Source organism: Schistocerca piceifrons, chromosome 8, assembly GCF_021461385.2.
Source record: "Schistocerca piceifrons isolate TAMUIC-IGC-003096 chromosome 8, iqSchPice1.1, whole genome shotgun sequence".
In the NCBI taxonomy this organism is placed as follows: domain Eukaryota; kingdom Metazoa; phylum Arthropoda; class Insecta; order Orthoptera; family Acrididae; genus Schistocerca; species Schistocerca piceifrons.
The window spans coordinates 342,965,535-342,991,697 of record NC_060145.1 but is presented as its reverse complement, the minus strand read 5'-3'; the positions used below and the strand labels follow the sequence as shown (position 1 = coordinate 342,991,697).

Sequence of the window (26,163 nt, the reverse complement as noted above, 5' to 3'; positions counted from 1 at the left end):
AAGAAAGACCTTAGGTCTTCTAAAAACTTTCCTTTTCAGCCTATGTTTGCACAGTATGCTCTGTACTGTAAGACTTGTTAAATGCAGAGCACAAGTAAACACAGTGCTAGGAAGAAACAGACTCACCAGGTAGCAAGTAAGCAATATATGTTATGAGAATTTACTTAAGAATTGAGAGTCATACCAGAGTAAATTAAACAACAAATTCAACACAAGGAGTATACAAAAATAATACAAAAGGGCCAATTATTTAACAAAGGCACATACTGCAGATGATTAGGTTTCAAAGTGGTGTAAAGATTGGCAACTTGGTTTAAATGGTCAGAAATGTAAAACAGTGCACTTCACAAGTTTTCCTTTAAAAAAAAAGTGTTGTATTCTTTGACCTAAATACCAATGAAACACAACTGCAGCCAACCAGCTCATACAAATTCCTGGATGTAACACTTTGTAGGGAAATGAAATGGAATAATCACATAGGCTCAGTCATAGGTAAAGCAGGTGGTAGACTCAGTTTATGGGTAGAATACGTGGGAAATGCAATGAGTCTACAAAAGAGATTGCTTAAAAATCACTTGTGCGACTCATTCTAGAGTATTGTTCAAATGTGTGGGATCCTTACCAAATAGGACTAACAGGGGACATAAAATGTATAAAGAGAAGGACAGCTTGAATGGTCACAGGTATGTTTGACTTACGGAGGAGAGTCGCAGAGACCGTCGCAGACATACTGAAGAAACTGAACTGGTAGACTCTTAAAAATAGACGTAAACAATCCCGAGAAAGTCTGTAAAGTTTGAAGAAAAGGCTTTCAATTATGATTCTACAAATAAAGAAAGCAAAAGAAAAGAAATTATCAAAAGAAATAAGGCAACTATTGACGAATTACAGAACCTATCTGGAAATATGTGGGAGACATTGTGAGAAAATATAATATATAGAAAGCAGCATTAATTCTTTTTGCAGATGACACTAGTATTGTAATCAATTCAAAAATATAGCAACAGAAGAAATGGTCAATAATGTCGTTAATAGTGATGTATTGAGTTGTTTTCTGCAAATGATCTCACTCTCAATTGACACAGCATATTCAGTTCTGTAAAGTTAGAGGTACTACACCAATGACAAGTGTAACTCATGGTGAGGAAATAATAACTAGACAGAAACTCCAAAATTATTAAATGCTCATATTAATGAGACTTTAAAATGGAAATAATACACTTTCAAACTTCTTACATAACTCAGTTGAACCACGTTTGCATTCTCAAGCACTGCAGATCTTGGGGAGCAACAAATCAGTAAGCTGACATATTTTGAGTATTTACATTCAACAATGTGATATACTGGGGTAACTCATCTTTCGGAAAAAATCTTCATTGCTCAAAAATGTGCTGTAAGAATAACATGTGGTGCTCACTCATGATCATCTTGCTTAAGGAGTTGGGGATTCTGACTACTGCTTCACAGTTTATTTACTCCCTCATGTAGTCTGTTGTAAATAAACGACTGCAGAGCAAATGGAACTACGATGTGCATAATTACAATACCAGAAGAAGAAATGACTTTCATAACTCCACATTTCTTTAACACAAAATGGGGTTCATAATGCAGCAACCAAGATTTATGATCACATATCCAGTGACATAAAATGTCTGGCAAACAGCAAAATGTGAATGTAAAATGACTCATTCTACATCACTGCAATTAACTGTACAAATTATCTATTGAACATGAAAGTAACTAATTAGCAGACTAACTAAGAAGGAAAATCTGGTAAGAGAAGCAACTGAAAACAATAAGAATACAAAGATAACAAAATAAACTTATCTCGGGTAGACATTAGACTCATGTCAGGATGGCAGACAGCATAGTAACTACCAACAGAGACAGTTCTATAAAAACATTTTATGATTTCTATAATGTTTGTATAGTTCTTAAGATGAATCCCCAAGATTGAGATATATGACATTTCGAAAGTAATGAAGGTACAATCAGTTGAAATGTGGCATACTGAAATCTGGACATCACAAGCAATGTATCGCACCACTGTTCAACAAATGCAATGGCAAATGAAGCAATAATGTCTTATATAGTAGAGTGTCAATCATCTGAACTAATTGGGAGGAACAGGGATGTTCGGATAACTGGTTTATTCAGACAATAAAACCATATACTTTATTTACCAATCAACACTACATTTATAACATGAATCTCTTGTATTATTACAAGGGCAAGAACAATAGGAATGTATATAGTACAGACAAATACACAAAAAATATGTAATACATATGCAATTTGTATCTACAGTACATATGTACAGAATTAACGCTTAAAAAGAAAACCCTAATTTTGGTCTTCCTAAACACATATCTGATACTGACTGCTTTTATCTTGAGCTTCCATCATCACAGCAGTAAATGCTTCAGAGGCTGCAAGTATATTTGCATCTTCATTTTCTGGACCAGACCTGATGCAACATGCTGACAAGCGGCAGCTTCATCAGTGACGAGGTTTACAATCGCTGTGACAATTTTGAGCACTTCACTTCAGACGTATCCCATCACACTCAAAATTTTATCCCAGGCTTTCTTAAAATTCTGTTTCTTTTACACTATTCCACACTGCTCTGATCAAATCATTATTTTTATGATTTATTAACAAACTTTCTTCTCCCTCCTCTTTTACTAATAATGTGCATAATAATTCTTCCGTGCAATCATTTATAGGTCTCAGTAACAATAACACCTTGGTTCATAGGATGGAATGAGGGGGTTATGCTACATGGCAAAAGAACCTGTTCTTTTCATTTAAGATGTCACATGATGGATGAGTTGGTGCATTGTCAAGAAGCAGTGATGTTTTCTCCCTTTTGTCATTCTTTAACTGTTGAGCCTTCGTGGGAGGTGCATGAACTTCCATAAACCATTATGTGAAAGTTGTACTACCCATCTAGGTGCTCTTTTGTTAACTGTAAACAATGAGCACTGACAATCGGTGGCATTAGTACAAGCTAAATCAGTAACATAATTCTTGCTTATTTTAGGACCAGGTGTTGCCAATTCAAAACATGAAGCAAAAGTTTTCCTTGCCAAAGCTTTCTAATTGAGCCCAGTTTCATCAGCATGCTAAGTGTTTTCGAGAACATAATGTTCTTCTTTCAGTACATCTCCAAGTTTAATTTTGAAAGAGTTGGCTGCTGAAGAATCAGCAGACAGTTTTTCTCCTTAATTTGATGCTTGCAAATGCCGTTTGTTGACTTATAATGCTTTAACCACATTGTACTTGCTTTCAAATTCAATGGCCCCCTGAGGTTTCAATTAGTTTGAATGGGACCAGAGACCAGAGGTAGCTTCTCCTTGTGAGCTGTTTTATGTAAACCACTTGTAAATAGCATCATCCAGATTCATGTTCGAAGCAAACTTCATAGTTTCACGGCTTGTCGATCCATCGGTAGAATGATGGGTACATGTAATATCTGTGATGCTTGTCCTTTGTTTTTCATATCCATAAATATTGACTTACAAAGATTTTAGCTGTAAGATAGCATGGATGCAGATTTCTCTTCCTCTAACCTTTTATTAATCTCGTACTTATTTCTCATATATAGGCCAACACATTTATGTTTACACATTTTATATAACAAGTTTAGTTTACATGGCAAAGTGGACACAATGATCACGACAGGGGGCAAACAGTTACTACTGTCTGCAACTCAGCATTTTTGCAGGGCAGATGGGGGGTGGTGGTAGTGAGGGCGGCAAGACTGAAGCGGAGGGGAAGGGCAGCACATGTGAGTGAGTAACAGGAAGTTCGGTTAAGTGGTTGTTTAGATAATTGAAACCCTACTGTACTTTTAAGGCAGCTATATTGGCACAGGTGATAAAATAGATGAAATACATAGATACATAACAATATACGAATATATTCTTGTCATATATGGTATTACAATTGTGATGTCTATTTTTACGTACATGCTAATGCTTCCTCCTGGAGGGTCTGGTTTCCTGAAGGCAGCTGCTGCAGCTTTTCTGGTGAACAGTACAGCAGTACGACGATTCACACCAGAAGGTGATGCACTCATCTGCGACTGGTCTGATGTAGACATCTTCACAGGAGTTACTGGAGGAGTGTTGTTTGATGTGTCTGTTAGGACAATATAAGTACATCTGAGCACAGACATACAATCAGTGGTTCACATCCTCACTTGGCTCAACACTAAGCAAATAAACAAATTTCTAGGTACTTATTTTCTTTGCTTTGTTTCTTGGAAAAACACTGGCACAACTTTGCAAGTGTCACTATCTGATTTATTTACTATGTTGGCTGGGAGTAACAAGCTACAAATGCCAAGAGAAAGTATAACTGGAAAGTGGAAGGAATGAAGGAAGCAAGATTATGGTTTAATATCTGTCAATGACAAAGCACAAGTTCGTATCTTATAGCAATGGGAAAGGACATTGGGCAAATCCTTTTCAAAGTAACTGTCCCAGCATTTGTCTTGAGCATTTTAGGGAAACAATGGAAAACCTAAAGTCTTGAGGGTGAGATGATGGACTGAACCTGCCTTCTCAAATGTGAGTCCAGTTCCTTTATCTACTTCAACCTGGTGAGTGGAAATTTGTATGGTGACTGAAGAATATAAGGAACATTTGCAAAAACATTCTTGAATAAGCTGACAACTTTGAAAGACTGTCACAAATAAAGCTTTCGGCCAGTAAGGCCTTCGTCAAAAATGGATCTCTCTCTCTCACACACACACACACACACACACACACACACACACACACACACACACACACACATATACACGCAAAAGCATTCACATGTGCCTGCAAATGCAACTCTCACACACGACTCCAGTCTCAGGCAACTGAAGCCACACTGCGAGCAGCATCATCAGTGCATGATGGGAGTGGTGACTAGGTGGGGGTAAGGAGGAGGCTGGGGTGGGGAGGGGGAGGGATAGTAGGGTAGGGGTGGTAGACAATGAAGCACTGTTGGGAAGCATGCGGGGACAATGAAGCACTGTTGGGAAGCATGCGGGGACTATGTGGAGAGAAGATAGGGCAGCTATGTGCAATCAGGAGGTTAGATGGAGGGCAGAAGAGAGGTGGGTAGGGGGTAGCGAAAAAAGAGACAAGTAAAGATGCAATGGTGGAATGAGGGCTGTGTAGCGCTGGAATGGGGAACAGGCAAGGGTCTGGATGGGTATGGACAATGACTAATGAAGGTTGAGGCCAGGACTTGGCTCGACATTGGGCTGAAAGGCTTTGAAACAAATCTCCAGCCACGAAAAAGTAAAGTAAGTAAAATGAGGCCAGGAGAGTTATGGGAACGTAAGATATATTTCAGGAAAGTTCCCACCTGCACAATTCAGAAAGGAAAGGTGGGAAGGATCTATGTGGCACAGGCTGTGAAGCAGTCATCCAAATGAAGGATATCATGTTTGGCAGCATGCTCAGCAACAGGGTGGTCTACTTGGTTCAGAATTACTGAATTGTACACCTATATGGACACTGATTCTCTAATAAGTTTTTGGAAGGGAAAAAATGCAATATGAGTAATGAATATTGTTTACAAAATTGACGTCAGCCCAGCCACAAGAATAATGCAGAATTTTTGTTTAAAGGTAGCTACCACCAGTTTCAGATTTAAAAATTTATCTTCAGGATGACTCTTTCAGGCTTTTTCGTTGGGATCACATTTTGTGGTGTGATTATGTGGCATCGAAAAACCTACATTTGGATGGTCAGATGGGGATAGGAATCACTGTCCACTCGAATGTGTGTCCAGTGTTTTAATCAGCTTGCTCAGTAACATTTTAATACTATGAAATAGTATAAAAAGGTAGATGAAATTGTCATGTAACAATAATTTGATTTTTTTACCGTATTGCTCATTTGTGCTTATTTGATTCCAGAAATGCACTCTCATCTCAGGTAACAATTAACAGCTAAAAAATACTTTTTCTGTAAGAAGAAACAGAGAAAAGTTGGGAAGAAGCTGAATTTGAAGTGAACTACTAATTATACGAGGCGCATTTTTTAAGTAAGTAAAAAAAGACATGCTAAGATATCTCAATAATTTTATTTTTACATGAAAGCCTGTACCTTAATCTACTTTTCTACATAATTTCTGTCAATATTGAGGCACTTGTCATAATGTTGTACCAGTTTTTGACATATAGAAGTCTGCCGCCTGACTTGTTTTGATGAGTGAGTTTGAGATTATAAAATATGTGACATAAATGGGTGTATCTTTTGACTGCACTGCTTTAGAAGCTTCAATGTTTTACACCGCCAAGGGACCATAGACCTCAGTATGTGACATAAATTTCAACTTGATACATCAACTTGTTTGTGAGAAAATGGGTTTCTAACAGTTGGACAGACAGACAGATTGACAACAAAGTGATCATATAGGAGTCCTGTTTTTACAGTCTGAGGTACACAACCCTCAAAACGGGATACGGACACACACAAACACATGGGAAGCCAACAGAAAACTTAAATCCCCCCCACCCACCCACACACACACACACACACACACACACACACACACACACACAAAGGTAGTTGGGTAAAGAAAGTGAAAACAGAAATTAAATAAACATATATAGTAAACAGTTCAGACATGTTTGATTCAGAAAAATCACATGAGCACATTTAAATACTGTCCTCCAATTTATACAGTCATGCACACACCAACACGTATTTCATACACAGCACATATGTCTTAAGCATATCTTCAACGAGACCATATAGCACCTTCCATTACTTTTGCTCATTTTGTTTCACATCTTGCCACTGTGACTTCCTATGCCTCTCTATGCCCCTTCAATAAACACATTTTACAGCTAATGAAAATAATATTTCCTCCCAACACTGATAAAAACATCTTTAACAAGAACTAATAGCAAATATCTGCTGAAATAATGAGCAGATAGAAGAACAAGATCAATGGAAAAACTTTCAGTTATTCTTGCATTGGACATGAAATTAATGTCTCCCTTTTTTTTGCATTTGCATTTTTAGACAGTTGGTTTACACTATTCTGACAGTTAGTTTATACCATTATCTGCATACAATACAGATCAAAAGATTTTTCTAATGACTAGACATGGAAATCAGATTTAGTGTATTTCTGTATTGTTACATAGTGCACTGAAATTAATAAAGTGGCCAAGTGAATCTTCTACACAGAGCTGCCCAACATAGAGGGAACAACATTAACAGTGCACTGACACACGAACTAAACTGAAAATTTCATGTCAATGACAGATACTCAACAACTGAAATGAAAACATGACAGCATAATATCTGTAACAGTTATACGGTTAACAGTAAATGTAAATTAAATGGTTGCTCAGTGAGATATAAGGTTCCTATATCTCTGACAAGTCCACAACATATTAAAAAAGGATATTTACTTTTAAAAAGATACAAAGAAGAACTGCAGGATACCAATCATGTGAGGGATGATGCACACAGTGATAAATATATCACCATGAAAGGCCCAAAAAGCCTGTAAACTGTTGTTGCTACAGTGTAAGATATACATATCAATCATTGTTTTATCTGTAACGGGAGTGGTATCCTGAGCCTCCTCCTTAGCCTGAGCAATTTCAAAATTTAAAATTGATACTTTTAACAACTGCTCAGAATAAACAAAAGTTGTTATAAAAGCATAAAGACTACACTCTTTGTCAACTGTTGCTAAATATGATGATATGTTTTATTACGAATGAGGTGATGGACATATGGCGGAATGAGCAAAGGAAAATGGAGCACCTGGAGATAATTTGTCCCAACTCCGTAAAGTGCAGCACGAACTCCACATGGAGTCACCAGGGTTTGAACAGGGGACCTCTGCTGTGGAGGTCGAGCACTCTAGGCACTACACTGCAGAGCAGCCCAAGAGACAAAAATGTTAGATATATTGAAACATAATAATGCAAAAGTCAGGCCATAAACAGTATTGTGAGGGTATTCTCTAGTTTCATTCTGCTGGCACACACAAAACTATCAGATCAGTTCTGTACATAGTATCATTCAGCATTCAGCACATTTCTGTATAATTTTCATACGAAAAGACACACTTTTATCACATACTGTGCCCCTAGATGATCAGTAACTCTACAGGAGTTAAAACTGGACAACGTTAAATAACGCATGGTGAAAGAAGCGGAGACTTTATACAAAATCTGTACAAAAATGGACAAAGTGGAACTTATAATTATAATCGCATAAAAAGCACGCACATTTTAGTAACTCCAAATTTCCTCTTAATTACAAACTGCAATATTAAAAACATAATAAGAATGATTATTATAATCATACACAGTGACTTAATAATGAGTTAATGGTGAAAGCGAAACATGTTACAACTGAATTAACAAATACATACATTACCTTGGTTCTATTTCTCTACATTTTTTGCACCTACGTCCACACACACACACACACACACACACACACACACACACACACACACACACACAAGTTTTGTTTACACCACCACCACCATTTAACAGGATTATTCCTATTTATTTTTGACTTTTGAAATTCTCTTACAGTTGCATCATAAAAAGAGGTATGCAAGCCAAATTCACAAATTTAGATTAATAACTGAAAGGAATTTACTACAGTTGTATTTATATTTAACTGCATGTATTGCATATAGCAGAACATCATTCAGTGTATGTAAATAATGAAAGCCCTGTGTTATACTTTCTGAGAAGAAGCTATAGAATATGTAATACAAAGTATCGATACGCAAATTTTAAACAACTGGAAACTCAGGGTGGAAGAACAGTTATATGATGAAAAGGACAGATTGCTACTCATCACACGGAGGAGATGCTGAGGCGTAGACACGGACAGCAAAAAGACTGCTATACATTTAAGCTTTTGGTCAAAAGGCCTTCTTCTAAAGTAGAAAACACACACACATTTACACAAACACCCCCCTCCCCCTCTGTCACACACACACACACACACACACACACACACACACACACAAGCAGTTTCTCTGGCTGCAAGGCAGTCTGGCCTCAGCAGCTATGTATGTATGATTTGTGTTTATGTGAAAGTGTGTGTGTTTTCTACTTTAGAAGAAGGCCTTTCGGTCAAAAGCTCAAATGTATAGCAGTCTTTTTGTTAGGCCTGCCTGCGACTCCAATCCTCCTCTATATGGTGAATATCAAGTCATCCTTTCATAATACTGTCGCCATACACAAAATTAACAAATTTCATACTATGTAGGAACTAGTTTTTATAACAAATGGCAGATGTGCTTCCACTGCTGACAATGATTAATGGACCTCAAATTATTTCTAACTGCACAGCTGGCTTTCTGAAAGGTTTTCATGATATGCTGACTGCTTTAGTAATTGCTTTCTGTGCTAAGTCTCAGAGCATTTTCCAGGATATCATGGGATTTTTTAAAATTTGTGATGTAAGTAATTGTATTGAAAGATCCTGCCAGGATGCAGCACCAAAAGGAGAAATGTAGCTAGTGAGAGGGGGCAAGTCAATAGGAATGTACATTACTGGAGAACCATGCAATAAACCCAATGCTTACTAGTTGGGATGTTAAATGTTGAACAGTCTTGGAGAAGATTTGAATACAGAATCAGCAGAGTGAAGCAGTGCAGGATGTTGACTGATGACAATAGTTTTTAGCAGTTCTAGTTTTTGGAAGGTTAGGGTTTTTGTGTCAGAGAGTTCAATGAAATTAAGATACAGGAAGTGGGAAATAAGCAAAAATGTAAAAATACTATGGTGTATTGTTGATATGATGTTTACGGACAGTTGACACAACAAGGTGCAGAAAAATATACAAAACAGACATGTATTCCAGATATGATATATAATAAAAACTTTCGTGCAGTCCATGAACCTAATACCTGAAAAGACAGTGGTGACAATAACTTTGTAGTAGTTTTCTGTGTAGGCATCCAGATACAAAAAATACAGAGATATGACTAAAGGAAGAAGGCACATAAAGACCAAGAAATACGCATAATTTCAGGATAACCTGGAGACTTTATGGAAATAATTCCATATAAGAATTCACACTGGAGACAATATAATTATTGGAAAGATATGTCGATTTAAATGTGCATAGATACAAGACAACAATGAGAGCTCATCTCAGCTTGGCAGCAACTGCTTCTCACCAATATTAGATCCCAGGTGATAATTGCCACTACCGCCATATGAACAATTACACGTATGAAAATATTCACATTAACATGGAGCTAGGAATTGGTGAAATAACTGTTGTGAACATCTAGAAGCCATTTGGTATGTACATGTATTAAAAACTCACGACCATTCTACGGTGTTCTTAGAAGACTTCACCAACCATGATCGACTATGGAAATACAAATGTAAACATTGAAAATGGGAACACACTGGCTAACTGGTCTGAAAAACACAACTTCCATCTAGTTCTTAGTACTGAAGATCAGTTTACATTCTGTTCTGGAGCCTGGAAAACAGATCACAACACTGATTTATGTTTTGTGTTCTCCAATAATTAGGGCCAGTCATTACCAATACCAAGGAATGTCCTGTAAACTTCTTGTACAATCAACATCATCCAGTCCTTTTCAAAATAGGCACAAGCGTACTTGTCGTAAGATCATTTCCCAGATCTCAATGGAACTTTAAAAGAGCCGACAGGTTCACAGGAGCTGTGCTGTGCATAACAAAGGAATGTATCCTACGAGGCTTCCACAAAGAATACACACCTAGATGGTTGGAATAGTGTGACATTCTACACAAAAGTTTTGTGACAACAGTAACTGAAATAGCTGACGAACTCCAGAAGAGTATCAATGCAGCTCACCATATACAATGGACTGAAACTAATGAGGCCTCAGATATCTGCACCTCAAGCAGAAATGCCTGTCTTTTCTAAGAAATCTTATATGTGCCAAGCCGCAAGACTGCACAAAGGAGGCTGTTACTTCCAAGCAAGTAGCAAGTAAAATTGTGTCCACTTCTAGAACTCCTCAGATTAGATCATATTCACTTAAGGTCCAAAAGCAATTGAAGGCTCTTGAAGTAGCCTGTGAATATCTGAGTTGGGCTACTCTTAACCATTCATCAGTGAGGAAATCACAGCTCTCAAAGAAATGAAAGGAGCAAGGGCACCTAATTTTGATGGCATTACACGGTAAGTATTCAGTATAGATAATGATACTATGGCATGACTGACCTCAGAAAGTTTGACATATTTCATAAAAATCATTACAATTGATTCCTGAGTCAATTTTGGAACCTGTGTATTTCATTAAAGGTGTATAAAGTTTCTTGTACATTCTCAACAAGTTCTGCAGTAATTCTGCTTTTGGTGTGAGGAAATTTTTTTTTTTTTATATCTCTTTTTATAGCCACAATGTTGTACCTCTTCTTTCTTGACCTTGTCGCTTAGCATTTGAAATAATGGTCTCGTCTTCTCAGAACTGCTCAATGAGAAGGACCAAACTTAATTTTCTTTAATTTGCAATTGTATTCTTGTTATAAGTACTGCTGCGATATATTACAATAACATCTGTCATTTTCATGATAAAATAACTTTTGTATACCACTCAGAAATGATTTTTGGAGTAGCAACTCCACTAATGATCTCAAAAATAGCTCAAATAGTGTAATACAGAAGCCATAAGACTTCATCTACAAATACACCTTTAATGAATAAGTCTCTACAATATAATATAAAGTAATGTACTATCTCCATAACTATTCTTAGATACGGAACATTTATGTTCAAGGCACAGCAAATTTCATATTCTATAAAAGTGAAAGTATGTGTGTCATTCCAGATTTTTATTTTATTTTTATTTTTAGCATTTGTTAGGATTAATTCCATAATTTTAGACATCAGCCTAAGTAGGCATTGTACATTTAAATGATACATTATAGCATCTATTCAGAATTCCTAATCCACAGTGGGAAGTATGTAAGGAAGTGTGTAAGAAAGGATAACAGCATTGTTTATTGATATTCTACAAACTGGTAACATGGCACACGATTTGAAAAAAAGAGGAAAATTATAGCCATCATAAAACAAGGTCAACCAAATAACAAATGGCAAAGCTACGGACCCACTGCTTTCCTTAGCACAGTATACAAACTTTTGGAAAGAATACTGTGTAATAGAATCAGCCACAAATTTTTTCAAAACCTGTAAGCTGAAAAGGCAGGATTCTATCTGAACCGCAGCTGCACCAACAACGTTTTCTCAATAACAACTTTTTACTAAAGTGGAATATTGAAACAAACAAAAGACCTCAAATTTTTTTTATAGATCTAAAAGTGACTTATGATACTGTGTGGAAGGAAGGGGTAATATTCTAAACTTTTATGAGTCATACCACTGGAAAATTCATCAGTGCTACATTAAGCAATGAAAACTACTAAGTTCTAATGGGCAGTCACATGAGCCATTGAACAGGTCTTAATAATGGCTTTCCAAAAGAATCAGTGCTATACCCTCTTCTGTTTTTGTTGTATACAGGGTGTTACAAAACGGTACGGCCCAACTTTCAGGAAACATTCCTCACACACAAAGAAAGAAAATATGTTATGTGGACATGTGTCCAGAAACGCTTACTTTCCATGTTAGAACTCATTTTATTACTTCTCTTCAAATCACATTAATCATGGAATGGAAACACACAGCAACAGAACGTACCAGCGTGACTTCAAACACTTTGTTACAGGAAATGTTCAAAATGTCCTCCGTTAGCGAGGATACATGCATCCACCCTCCGTCGCATGGAATCCCTGATGCGCTGATGTAGCCCTGGAGAATGGCGTATTGTATCACAGCAGTCCACAATACGAGCATGAAGAGTCTGTACATTTGGTACCGGGGTTGCGTAGACAAGAGCTTTCAAATGCCCCCATAAATGAAAGTAAAGAAGGTTGAGGTCAGGAGAGCATGGAGGCCATGGAATTGGACCGCCTCTACCAATCCATCGGTCACCGAATCTGTTGTTGAGAAGCGTACGAACACTTCGACTGAAATGTGCAGGAGCACTGAAATGAGGATCGACACATTGTTGGATGAACCATTCGCAGAAGTGCACCTGCGGAGGCCAATCAGCTGCTGATAGTGCCTGCACACGCTGTACATGGTACGGAAACAACTGGTTCTCCCGTAGCACTCTCCATACAGTGATGTGGTCAATGTTACCTTGTACAGCAGCAACTTCTCTGACGCTGACATTAGGGTTATCGTCAACTGCAAGAAGAATTGCCTCATCCATTGCAGGTGTCCTCGTCGTTCTAGGTCTTCTCCAGTCTTCGGAGTCATAGGCTGGAATGTTCTGCGCGAGTCATAGGATGGAATGTTTCGTGCTCCCTAAGACGCCGATCAATTGCTTCGAGAGTCTTCCTGTCGGGACACCTTCGATCTGGAAATTTGTCTCGATATAAACGTACCGCGCCACGGCTATTGCCCCGTGCTAATCCATACATCAAATGGGCATCTGCCAACTCCGCATTTGTAAACATTGCACTGACTGCAAAACCACGTTCGTGATGACACTAACCTGTTGATGCTACGTACTGATGTGCTTGATGCTAGTACTGTAGAGCAATGAGTCACATGTCAACACAAGCACCTTCCTTCAATTTGGCTAACTGGCGGTGAATCGAGGAAGTACAGTACATACTGACAAAACTAAAATGAGCTCTAACAGGGAAATTAAGCATTTCCGGACACATGTCCACATAACATCTTTTCTTTATTTGTGTGTGAGGAATGTTTCCTGAAAGTTTGGCCGTACCTTTTTGTAACACTCAGTATAGCAGACATGTCTAAGACATCAAGGTAATTTGGATGTCCCGATGACTGGGGACAAACTGTGAGCTACAAAGACCTGGGCGTTACTGAGTCTGTCAGGACCAAAGGCACACAAACTGTCGAAAACACTTCTGCAACTGGAGATTACAGCCAAGGATGCCAAAACAGAAGTCACCAGTTTCTACGTTTCTATGTTATCTAGGGGTCACTCCTGTAGGACACTCAAGTTTTAAGAGCACTTGCTGTAAAATTGCACTAAGACAAAGACAAGAAATAACATATTGTAGATACTTTGTCGTATGAAGTGGGCTTTTCAGCTCCAACACTAACAACTTCTGCTCTTGGATTGATGGATCCTGTGGCAGAATACTGTGCTGCAGTCCAGATCAACAGCGCATACATCAGACTTGTTGACATGCAATTCAACCAGAATATGTGCATCATCAAAGCATAATCACAAACACTCCAGCTTTCTGGTCACCCATTGTCAGTCATGTGGCTCCCCCATTTTTGTGGCGAGACTCTGCTTGAAGCAAGAGTTCGCAAAAATAACTGGTGATTCTCATCTCCCTGTACATGAGGATATACCTGCACTCAATAAAAACAGACTTTGCTCACGTCACATGCATCTACAAGATGCAAAATTTCTGATAAGCAACGTAGTAACAACAACAGAATAATGGACAAAAATATGGCACAACAGTGCTATCCCAGAACAGCTTAAGGTGCCCGTCATCTTGTTCAGGCCACCAGGTTTTGGAGAGCACCACAAGATCTGATCTGTGATAAAGAGAACAAGGACAAATCATGGAAGATATACTGACTCAGTGTACAAATAGGAATTAATAGTGCCCAGCTGTGACTCATGGCAACGAAGATATCAATTCAATACATTCAGCAGTTGAATATATATATTTGTGACTTTCTGTGCTTTGTTAATACTGGAAGTTGAATTAACTTGTAATTATGCCTTTTTCTGTGTATTACATATATTTATAATTTTTTGGTGTGTGGTGTGATACTAGTTGTAAGCTAAATAAATAATAAAGAAATTACCAGTGATATTAAATGACAGTAAATAAATTTTTGGTTGCTTCAGCCCATACATCAATTTTGGTTTGCATCCTGCATTGTAAGTAACTTTCTTGACAGAAATAACAATTTAGTGTTCTGCTTCAGAGAGTAAGTTTTGTGCTATACTGGTTATTGCTTTTAGTTGGGAGATTCAGCAGTTCTCTATCAGGTTTAACATTGCTATTTTAACACCATTTAATAAAACTAAGGTACAGTGCTCACTAATAATGAGGCTACAGTCCTTAAATCGGCTACCAAGTTTTCTCAGATCCTTCCGCACACATTTAAAAAAAAGAGTACTTGCGTTATGGCTACAACGTAAAACATTGCTCCATGAACTGTACTTCTCTCTGTATGAAGAGGCGATATGTAAAGTAATAAATATGTTATAAGAGAAGCATTATTACCTACAGGTACATATTTTACCTTTGACAGGCTGTGTGTCTGTTACCACAGACTGTGCCTGCTGCTGTGTCTGGCTCGCAGCCTTTGCTGTTGTTGCAGTGGTAGCCCCAGCTGCCACACCTCCACTACTACCTCCTTCCTGTGGCCTAAAGTTTCCTTCCAATCCAGCGTGTCGTTCACGATTAGGGCGGCGGCCAGGCCTTCTCCTGCGTCGACCCCGTCTCGCAGGTTGTGGTAAGGAAACTGTAAACCACACGGTGGGTAAACATAGAATGTCTGTCCAATAATTTATTCTCTCTACACACACCAGTGGAACAAAACTGTCAAGTGTGGATGAAGAAAGGTCACCTTTCACATAACAGAGGAAGTTTGACATGACAATAAATATTATTAAATGGAATGGCCAGTATTCTGGAGGAGTGCACTTTCTTATTCTTAGTACTACTAGATGGAAATAAAAAAATACAGGATCTATGAAATAAAGGAAGGAGAAGGTATCAGAGTGATTATGGCTATTTTAGCAACCAGCATTCAGTCCCAAAGGAACAAGTAATAAAGCCACACAGGAGACACAGGTAACCAACACTATTCTTCTTCTTCTTTCAAGAGGCTAAGCCTTGCCTCTTTAGCCATAGCTTCCTCTCTTCAGCAGTCCTCTTCATATCCATATATGTACAACATCCCATCTCTCTGCTCGTATTTTTTAAATAGGATGTTCTAGGTTGTCCCCTCATTTTCTTACATATGATCTTGTCCTCGAAAATGTTTTGCAGAAGAATAACATGTCTAATTAGGAGTCCAATCAGTTTTGCTTGGTGCTGGTCTGTAGCTTTCCATTATCAATACTGGTTTAGGTACTCCCTACATCCAGGTCCAACAGCTATCACAAACACTGACCTGATAAAAAGAAAAGTAAGAGCTGAAGGGCAAGACAAAATGCATGAAAGATGAAATTTAAACACTGCCAACTAAAAAGTATAAAGAATGCTTGAAAATTTCAGAATAAAATTAATGGGTGGAATAATACACAACAGGCATGATTGTAAGGTATTTGAAGTATGGGGACAAATCCATACCAAAGTTTTCAACTCACACCAACTGAGTTAAAATTCTCAGGTTTCCAACAGCTATCACGATCACCAACAGAAGTTACAACCTTTCTTTGCTGAGAATGGTACTGGCCTGCTGCAGGATGGCATAATTTCAACAAGCATGAGGAGCCAGTGCTGCTTCAGAAAGCACTGGCCCCTCACAAGTTGTGACATTATGTGGTCCCATGGTGGGGCAGACCTGCTGCTTTCTGCTGGACTTGCCTTCCCACACACAACGGAATACAGAGCGCCTCTGGAAGATTGTAGAGTTCGCTACTTCATGAACATAACCATACCTTATCACTTCTGTCAGTCAGCAGATATAATTTCTGATGACAATTGTGATGAAAACTTTCAAACGCTCAAGAATTCAAATTCAAATGATGCAGCTAAAAACTGAGAATAATTTATGTAATCTAAGGGTTCATGGCAATGTGAAGAGTATCATATAAGAGCACAACATACAAATAATATGTTTTTGAGGCTAAGAAAATGGCGAATCCAATAGACTAAGTGTTATGGTTAATGTGAATACCTTCTTTCAGTATTTGTGTTTCAGAAGTCTGTAGATGATAACAGTAACTTTGCTTCTCCCATTTGCTTATAACAATTCCTAGTTACTCGTACAGATCATTGATTCTTGAGCTTTCCTGTCAAGCATCACCTCCTCCTCAGCTAATCATTCCATCTTTTTAACTCTTGAGCAGATGTTCTGTTGATATAGACTGCACCATGTTTAGTTTTGTGTTAGTGGCAACACTGCTTTCTGTCAGAGATTACTGGCACACTAGCTATTCCTCTGTTGTTGTCTCGACTACAATCTGTTGCAGTTAGTTTCACTCTGTAACTTTCTGTGTGCCTTTTGTTCTGTGAATCTGTTGGCAGAATGCCACTGGTGTAGAAAGAATCCCTTGTGCCTTGTCCTCAAGTAAATACATATTTGGTACATACGTGAAAACATGCATGTGTATACCAGATCAGTGCTTTGAAAAAACTAACTATTCTGTTACTTATTCAGGGAAATGGTGCCCGAAGAAATAGTCAACATTCTGCTGGAGTTGTTGGACATGTCAGATCATGAACTGTGCAGCAGTGGCAGTGGGGAATCAGACGAGGAGGTGGAAGTAATGCTAGAAAGTGAGCATGACAGTGATTCTGAACAAGACATATCATCTGTTATTGAAGTAGACAACAGTGATTTGAGTGACAATGTGGAATTTTTTACTGGCAGAGATGACTTTACAAGGTGAAGAGGAATGGAATACTTAACCACAGTAAAGTTAGAAATAAGAATGTAGTGAAAGTGTTTCCTGGTCCTAGAAGCAATGCAGATGACCCGAGTACTGAAATTTCTGCTTTTCAAAAAATAATAGACAACAGTATGATAGACAATATGGTCACTGACACAAATTTATATAGGAACTGACATACTTGCTTTACTGGGATGTTTATATCCGACTGGAATAAAGAAAGAGCATCACACTAACATACTCGAGCTATGGCACTCAGATATAACAGGAATGCAAGTTGTAAAAGCATGTATAAGTTATTACAAGAGATTTTTGTTTTTACTCCACTGTATGTGATTTGATCACAAGGACACACAAGCTGAAAGAAGAAAAACATACAAACTAGCTGCTATTCATCCTTTCTTGCAGCTGCTTGTTCTCAACTGCAGAAAATTTGTACAACCTCAGGCCCTTTGTGACTAATTATGAGAAACTGGAGGCTTTCTGTGGACATTGCAGTTTCATAGAGATTTTTTTATATCCTCAATAAGCCTGCAAAATACACAGTCAAGATCTTTGTTATGTCAGACTCAAAAACATTTTTTACAAGTAATTAGGAAGTATACTGCGGGAAACAAGAGGATGGCCCATATCTGATCTCAAACAAGCCAGGCAACATAGGAATGCACCTGTTCCTAACATCAAAGGTTGCAACAGAAACGCCACATTTGACAACTGATACACCATTTCCCCTTTGGTGACATCTTTCCTAAAGAAGCAGCTGACTTATATTGCCACGCTGAAGAAGGACACAGGAGAAATACCTGACGAATTTCAGGCAAGTAAAATATGAAAAATTGGGCATTCAATCTTTAGATTTCAAAAAGACATAGTTCTCACATCATATGTACCAAAGAAAAACAAATCAGTGATACTGTTCTCAATGATGCGAAAACTACCAAAACTTGATGATAAGACAAATATGCCTGAAATAATAATGGACTACAACATGAAAAAAGGAGAGTTGACATCATGGATCAATTATGTAATGTATACAATGCCTCGCGCATAAAAGACAATGGCCAATGTGTGTCTTTTACTCTCTCATGAATGTATCAGAAATAAATGCACAGATTTTGTATTCCTCAAATATAAAAAACCCACATTATGCAAGAAGAATTTTTTTGAAAATTTATCAATGGCATTGATGAAGTCCCATTGACTGAAAGATCCAAAATAACGTGTCTGCCTGGTAACATTTCTGTTTTCTTGATTAAATATCTAGAACCCTTGAGAAAGAAAGACGTATGTCCACCCGCTTCCCAAAAATCAGCAAACAAGAAACATGAGAAGTGTGTAATTTGTGGCTAAGAAAAGATGTATCAAGAACAATTACATGTGATATATGCTAAAAGTTTGTTTATAAGAAACACGTGACAGTTGCTTGCACTTGCAACAGTAATGAGTAAGCCCTTTTTTAAACAGTGGATTTCATTCATGAGGCTTAAATTGTAAGGGACTTGCACAATGCTGAAAAAATAAAGTAAGTAAACCTTAATCAAAACACTTTGTATTAAATTTTCATGAAATATTTAAATATTACCCTAAAAAGTTCAAATAATCAATCAAATTCACAAAAAGTATAGAATTGAAATGGTCAGTAACAGTATTTACAAAATAAATATAACTTTCCCAAAGTTTAAGACTGTGTTATGCTAATTGTGTACTGGAGCACAAAATGCCCGGTGCGTCTGCTCAACTAATGAAAATGTGGTGCACATGCTCGAGGGTTAAATGGCTCTGGGTTTACACAGTCATTTCGCTTCAGCCTCCCCAACCCTGCCCACTTTTCCATTTGTTTCATGTTACTGTGCCACCATTTTTAAGATTACTACTCAAAACATTTTTGTGTATTTAGGTGTTGCTAACATCTATATTTACTGTTCTATTTCTTTACAAACTTTATTTTCATACAGTCTTTTTTTCTCTAAGTTCTAAGTGGAAATATTTCACCTGCTGACAGTAATTTTTTCTCAATCATAAAACATGAATGTTTGCTACAGCAGTCTACAATCTATTTTGTCCTCACTACCTATATTTCATGTATGCCACTCAAGAGCCTGTTCTCTGTGATACTCTTGCATTTTCCATCTCTTAACAAATGCAGTTGTCTTCCCCCTCCCTGAGTTCCTCTTTCTTCCTTTCTCTCCTGTAATATCTTTTTCCCAAAAACCACATGTTACCTGCATCTGTAAGATTATGGGGCTACTGACAGTAAAAACTATTATTTGTTACCAGGAGGCAAGATACTGGCAGAAGTAAAGCTGTGAGGACCGGGCGTGAGTCGTGCTTTGGTAGCTCAGATGGTAGAGCACTTGACCGCAAAAGGCAAAGGTCCCGAGTTCGAGTCTCGGTCGGGCACACAGTTTTAATCTGCCAGGAAGTTTTATTATTTGTTACATTGCAAATGTGAGTTTTCAATACTTGACCCTAGGCAGTCAAATTATTTCTATGACAGATTATCAAGACATGTCTTAAATTTGACAATATTTCATTTTATGTCTGCTGAAGGTATGTTAAAGATCTTTTTAACAAACATAGAACCCATTCTGAAGGCTAGACAAGGAGGCACAATATAAGGGAAAATTATCTGTGTGTGTCCTGTACTGTGATTGCTATGTGCTCTGTGACACTATTATTACTGGCCACAAATACTTGAGACTTACAAAGTACGAAGTTTCTCCAGAAGTTCACATAACTATTAAGGTTTATTTAGATTGTATCAGAGATTTTAACCAAGTTAGGTGATGAGCTGAACCTTCTGTATTCTTTCATGGACCTTATTTTCAGCCACTTACCTAGTTTTTGATCATGTTAAATGCTGTAATTTCTTAGACTTTCCCGGTGATTTGATGACATCTCGTGGAAATCGGATTTTCTGCCGGATATCAGCATCTTCCAAACACGATATTTCGACGTCATTACTTGACGTCTTCATCAGGTGTTCCCTGAGACTGGCTGCTTGCTGGACCGGGTCACATATTTATGCCTGCCCGGTGCCTGGGGTTCAGTTTGCCGTTCCCTAGTCGGTCCGCGCCCGCGAGTCGCGCTATCCTGCCACTCTAGGTGTTCCCTATTCCGAACGCGCCCACTCTGGCTGTCTCCAACTGCGGTCATGGCCTCCTGGTGTTGCCTTCTCGGTCCGCGCCCGTGAGTGGCGCTCCCAGTCCAGAGTGGCAGGGGAGCACCACTGACGGGCGCGGACCGAGAAGGCAACACCAGGAGGCCATGACCGCAGTTGGAGGCGGCCAGAGTGGGCGCGGACGGAATAGGGAACACCTAGAGCGGCAGGATAGCGCGACTCGTGGGCGCGGACCGACTAGGGAACGGCAAACAGAACCCCAGGCACCGGGCAGGCATAAATATGCGACCCGGTCCAGCAAACAGCCAGTCTCAGGGAACACCTGATGAAGACGTCAAGTAATGACGTCGAAATATCGTGTTTGGAAGACGCTGATATCCGGCAGAAAACCCGATTTCCACAAGATGTCATGTTATATGCTCTTGATAAGCTGCACATTTCCAATCTGGGATGGGATCGTGCTTCATGAGAATGTTCCAACCCACACATCCGCCTAAACTTCACAAAACATTCATGTATTGTTCTGGACCACACTAGAATACCTTCTGTACAGGCCAGACTTACTGCTCTGCAATTTTCATTTGTTTGGACCACTAAAGGAAGCAGTTGGATAAGACAGATTTGGTGATGATGGCATTGATGAAATGTTTTGTGTGCAACTGGCTGCTGTTAAAGCCATGTTTGTTTCATGAAAACAGGACCAAGAAATTGTCTATCCACTGGGATAATGTGTTTCCGATTCAGGAGACTAAATAGAAAAATAAGTTTGGCTGCATGAATTTTTCTGAAGTTTAACTTACAAAAAAATTCATTTTGTAGTTGTAGTTGTGACTGAAGGTTTAATGTTGTGGCATATATTAGCAATATTACAACTGAAGGAAATTGGTGGATTCTTAATTCATGTTGGCAGAGATACTTATTTACAATTGGAAAAGCAAACATGATGACTGAACTATGTCTCTTGTGACATTTTGTTTATTTGCTTAATTACAGGTATAGGACAGCTGAGTTTGAAAAACAAATGCAGCCACTGGGAATCTGTATTTTGTAATCCAACCCAAGATTTTGGACGTCATGTTTTTTCTTACATCAGTAATAGGTGTTTCTGTCACCATGAAATGGGCTTTGTAAACTTTGCACAGCTGTGTTATTAATATATTCTAACGTATGCTTGAAAAAGAATAATAGTTGAAATTACGATTGCAATTAATAAGTATTGTGACATCCGTAAACAGTATTCAACAAATTAAAAAAATTTATTAAAGGATGTCGAGTCTTTTTCCATCAACCTTCTACCACCCCCCCCCCCCCCCCTCCCTTTCCCGAGTCCTGCTTGCTCTCTTGCAAGTATGCTTGAGGGTGACAGACTGTTGAAATTGTTTTTTCAGTTGATAAATATACTGACATCAATAAACAGTATGCAACATACTCAAACTTTTCATTAAGACTTTGGAGCCTTGTTCTACCAAACTTGCCTCTCTCTCTATCTGTCTCTAGCTCCTCTTTTCAAGAGATGGAGAGGAATCATTCAGGTTTTAAAGTCAATGCCCAATTTATAAACGAAGCCTCACATTAAGTTAGTAAAGGAATCATATGTGCATATGTTATATGCCTTTTCACCATAGCTAGATGTGCAGTAGCAATGTGTGACAGAGAAAAATAAGATGTTCAGTTTTCAGAGGAATGCTATACAGAAAAACATATTTTTATGATCAAAAGATAATAACAAAATTTTCAATTGGATTCAAAACATATTTCAGAACCTCAGACAGAAAAGACAGGAGGATGTTTAAGATAAAAAAAAATCTTTGTATTTTCTCTAACCTTCATAACATTTTTGCAATTGGAAGATGCAACAGACTGTGGGTGCATCAAGGTATTGGCTTAAGCATGTCATGCCAGCACTGTTGTGATTCATGCAGGAAATCAATCCTTGGATGTCACTAAAGCATGATAACATTTTATTCAGAATAGTGGAAATAATTGTGAATATTCTGAAACAAGCATAAAATGGAGAAGAAACTAATAAGGATGTTACCTACACTAAGACTATGGAAATGCTAAGTAAATGTTGTGAAAGCAATGAAGTCACAATATAACAGGGTAAAAAAATTAAACAACTGGATCATAATCGAAAAAACCAAAAACAGTGTGTTAGAACTAAAAAGAAGCCATGGAAAGTATATCTCTACTAACACCCCCCGACCCCCTGGCCACCCCCATCACACACACACACACACACACACACACACACACACACACACACACACACACACACACAGAGTTGTGTGTGTGCACGCGCAGAGGGAGGGAGGGAGGAAGAGAGAGAGAGAGAGAGAGAGAGAGAGAGAGAGAGAGAGAGAACAAACCTCTAGAACTTTTCTATAACTAGACTGTTAAACTTCCACATCAAATTTTTTGTCCTGTGTCTTCTGAACTAGGTCTCATAATATCTTAACAATAAATACTAAATAAGTATAAGTCACTGAAGTAGATACAAAAAGCCTTAAGAAGGTATGAGGTGAAAGCTGTCGTCTATGCACACTCTGTATGCAAGAATTTGGACAAATAAACAAAATTTATATATATACACATGTACCGATGTAAGTACTCACAATCTGGTACAGCTTAAATAGTGGCTTTTGGGTTTTATGATGATGGGAGGAAAGATGTCCACACATCTGTAGTTGGTTTATGGGTTGTGCACATGTAAGAGGTAATAGCTCAGGAATCACACTAGTTTTGAACCTTTTGTTCTTTTCCTAGTCACTATCTCTACCCCCACCCACATACACACACAAACACACAACCATGGCCTTGTACATCAGACATATCTGGGAGATCACAACTTATTTTCACTTTTATACTCCTTTTCGATCAACTCATCAAATTTTCAAAATTCTTCTTTAGTCCACACTTCAAAAGAAAATGTTTGATGCTGTGGACAAGGAAGAATGTGGGAAATACTGAAGAAAACTGGAGTACAGGACGACATGATACATGGGATCAAGAATGTGTACCGTGACAGCCACAGTAATGCCAAATCACCTGTACAAATGACTGAATCCTTTGGCATGAAATTTGGTTTAAGGCAAGGTGGAGTTCTGCATCCTCTTCTTTTCATTACTATAATGAATGAAATCAAGGGGAAAGTACACCAAACAACCAGAGGTGAAAAAAGAAATCCATGTTGTTTGCTCATAATATTTTTGTGGTATGACTCTAAAGAAGACCTTCCAGATCAAATAAACACCTGGGCAGAAGCTGCTAAAATATGTGGTCTCATTTTCACCCAGGAGAAAAGTGAAGCAATGGTCATGAAAATATATGGACAGCTATTGGGACATGTTTAACCTGAGGGGAAACAGCTACAGATAACCCATCATTTCAAATCTCTTGTCTGTGTTGTCTACAATTCTGGTTCTACAGACAAAGGAATCACTCAAAGAATACACCCAAGTACTAACTTCTACCAAAGAGTTAAAGACCCATTTTGAAATATGGTTGTGATTCATAGACACTGGAAAGTAAAGAGACCAGTAGAACTTACGCGACTGGGATAAGTTTTGCCTGTAGCATGGTGTAAAAGATGCAGGAGAGATAGTACCTGAAATGTGGAAATCTGAAAACCAGTGTGTTGTAAGACTTCAAAATAAAATAATCTTATAGCGGCTGGATGTTATGGACATGTGAGACTCATGGATGCTAACAGGCTACCAAGAATAATGTACAATTTAAAATTCACAGGTAAATGACCAACAGGAAGACTAATACTTTGGGACAAGGATGTGATGGTTTCTGGGATGGATTCAAGGAGGGAGAGAAGTTTAAGAACTTGGTGGAGAAGCATCATTTGGCAACCAAATAAATAAAATTGAATGATTCTTGCCTGAACTGCTTATTGTCCATTTTTCACTTCTGTACAAGGCAGTGCTCATGCAAATACATTAAAAGACTTCATAAACTTAGATTTACATTTACACACAGAGAGGAGGGGGGCGGCGGGGGGGGGGGGGGGGGGAGAGAGAGAGAGAGAGAGAGAGAGAGAGAGAGAGAGAGAGAGAGAGAATATACCACGAAGGGGTTATGCCATTTTGTCAAAAATTCACTGATGGAAAATGCAAAATTGTAAACTCTGGAGGCCGATGGATAAATGTGTGACACTGCAGCACAATTTCACTCGACAGCTGGCAAGAATAGTAAACAGGTACATATAAATCATTCCGTGTACTCGGTTGGACAGTAACTATACCTCACAGAGAGGCACATTAACAATATATATACAAATGTCAGCATTTGAGAGAGGACGTGTAGTTGGGTTCAAAGAAGCTGCTTGGAGAAATCAGCGAATCATTTGACATTTGAATAGGAACGATGCCACTATTCGACAATACTGGCAGTAATGGGTGAAATAGTCGACCTAGAGAAACGACAGACACAACAATCATCAGAGAGGCACTCAGACCCCCAAATTCATCACTATCATCAATCCGATGTGCAAATAGTGATTCAGTGACCACAAAGACCATTAATAAGTGGCTCACAGAAAGGGGGCTGAGCCCACAGTGCCCCTTGCACTGAGTACCATTGACCTCTGAAACCAACAAGCCTGTTTGCAGTGGTGTTGGGCACATTCGGCCTGGAATCTCACTGACTGAAATAGAATTGTTTTCAGTGATAAGTCCTGCTTTGAACTGAGCTCCTATGATGAGTGAAGGTGCGTGTGGATATGCCCCAGACAGTGGTAGGATACTGACCTGACTGTCACCTACCACATGGCCAAACAACCAGGAGTTACCTTTTGCGGTACCATCTCATTTCACAGCAGTATGTTGACAATATTCTATGCCTATGCAGGGCATCCTGGGTTTACATTTCACCAACATAAGGCCCATCCACACATGGTGAGAGTTTTTACCGCTTGTCTCCCTATCTTGGCCATAAGGTCACCGGATCTCTCCCCAATTGAGAACATTTGGAGCATTATGGGCAGGGTTCTTCAACCCACTCAGGATGTTGAGAATCTAATGCCACTACTTTTAATGTTTCATTTCCTAATATTCTATTAGCATCACCTGATTTAATTAGACTACATTTCATTACTCTTGTTGCTCAAATATTTGAACATAATGAAAACAAGACTCCGTATAAATAACACAATGGGCTTTTGTCTGAACAGTCATAACCAAATACAGCTAGGGAAAAGGACAAATTGGGTATAAAATTGATCAGTGTGAGGTTTAATTTCGGAAAAAGAATATGTAGTGGCTTTAAAGTAGTCATAGTAATGAAGAAAAGGGTCAATCCATATGAAGTGGTCCAGTGATGGTTGCTTGACCATTTTTAAATATTTTAATTTTTTTATATGTGATTGTCCTTATATTTGAGAAGTTCAAAACAG

At 38.4% G+C, this 26,163-nt stretch overlaps 1 protein-coding gene across 2 annotated transcripts in view; it reads right to left on the bottom strand.

Annotated features, from left to right (window-relative positions):
- Window positions 1–26,163, bottom strand: part of LOC124711221 (peregrin) — a 256,431-nt gene that overhangs the window by 60,650 nt on the left and 169,618 nt on the right. For both annotated transcript variants that reach the window (XM_047241178.1, XM_047241180.1), the window contains exons 16-17: window positions 15,322–15,543; window positions 3,972–4,143 (exon numbers count right to left, since the gene is read on the bottom strand). In XM_047241178.1, the coding sequence (XP_047097134.1) occupies window positions 3,972–4,143; window positions 15,322–15,543 (394 nt within the window). The remainder of the gene's footprint in view (window positions 1–3,971; window positions 4,144–15,321; window positions 15,544–26,163) is intronic.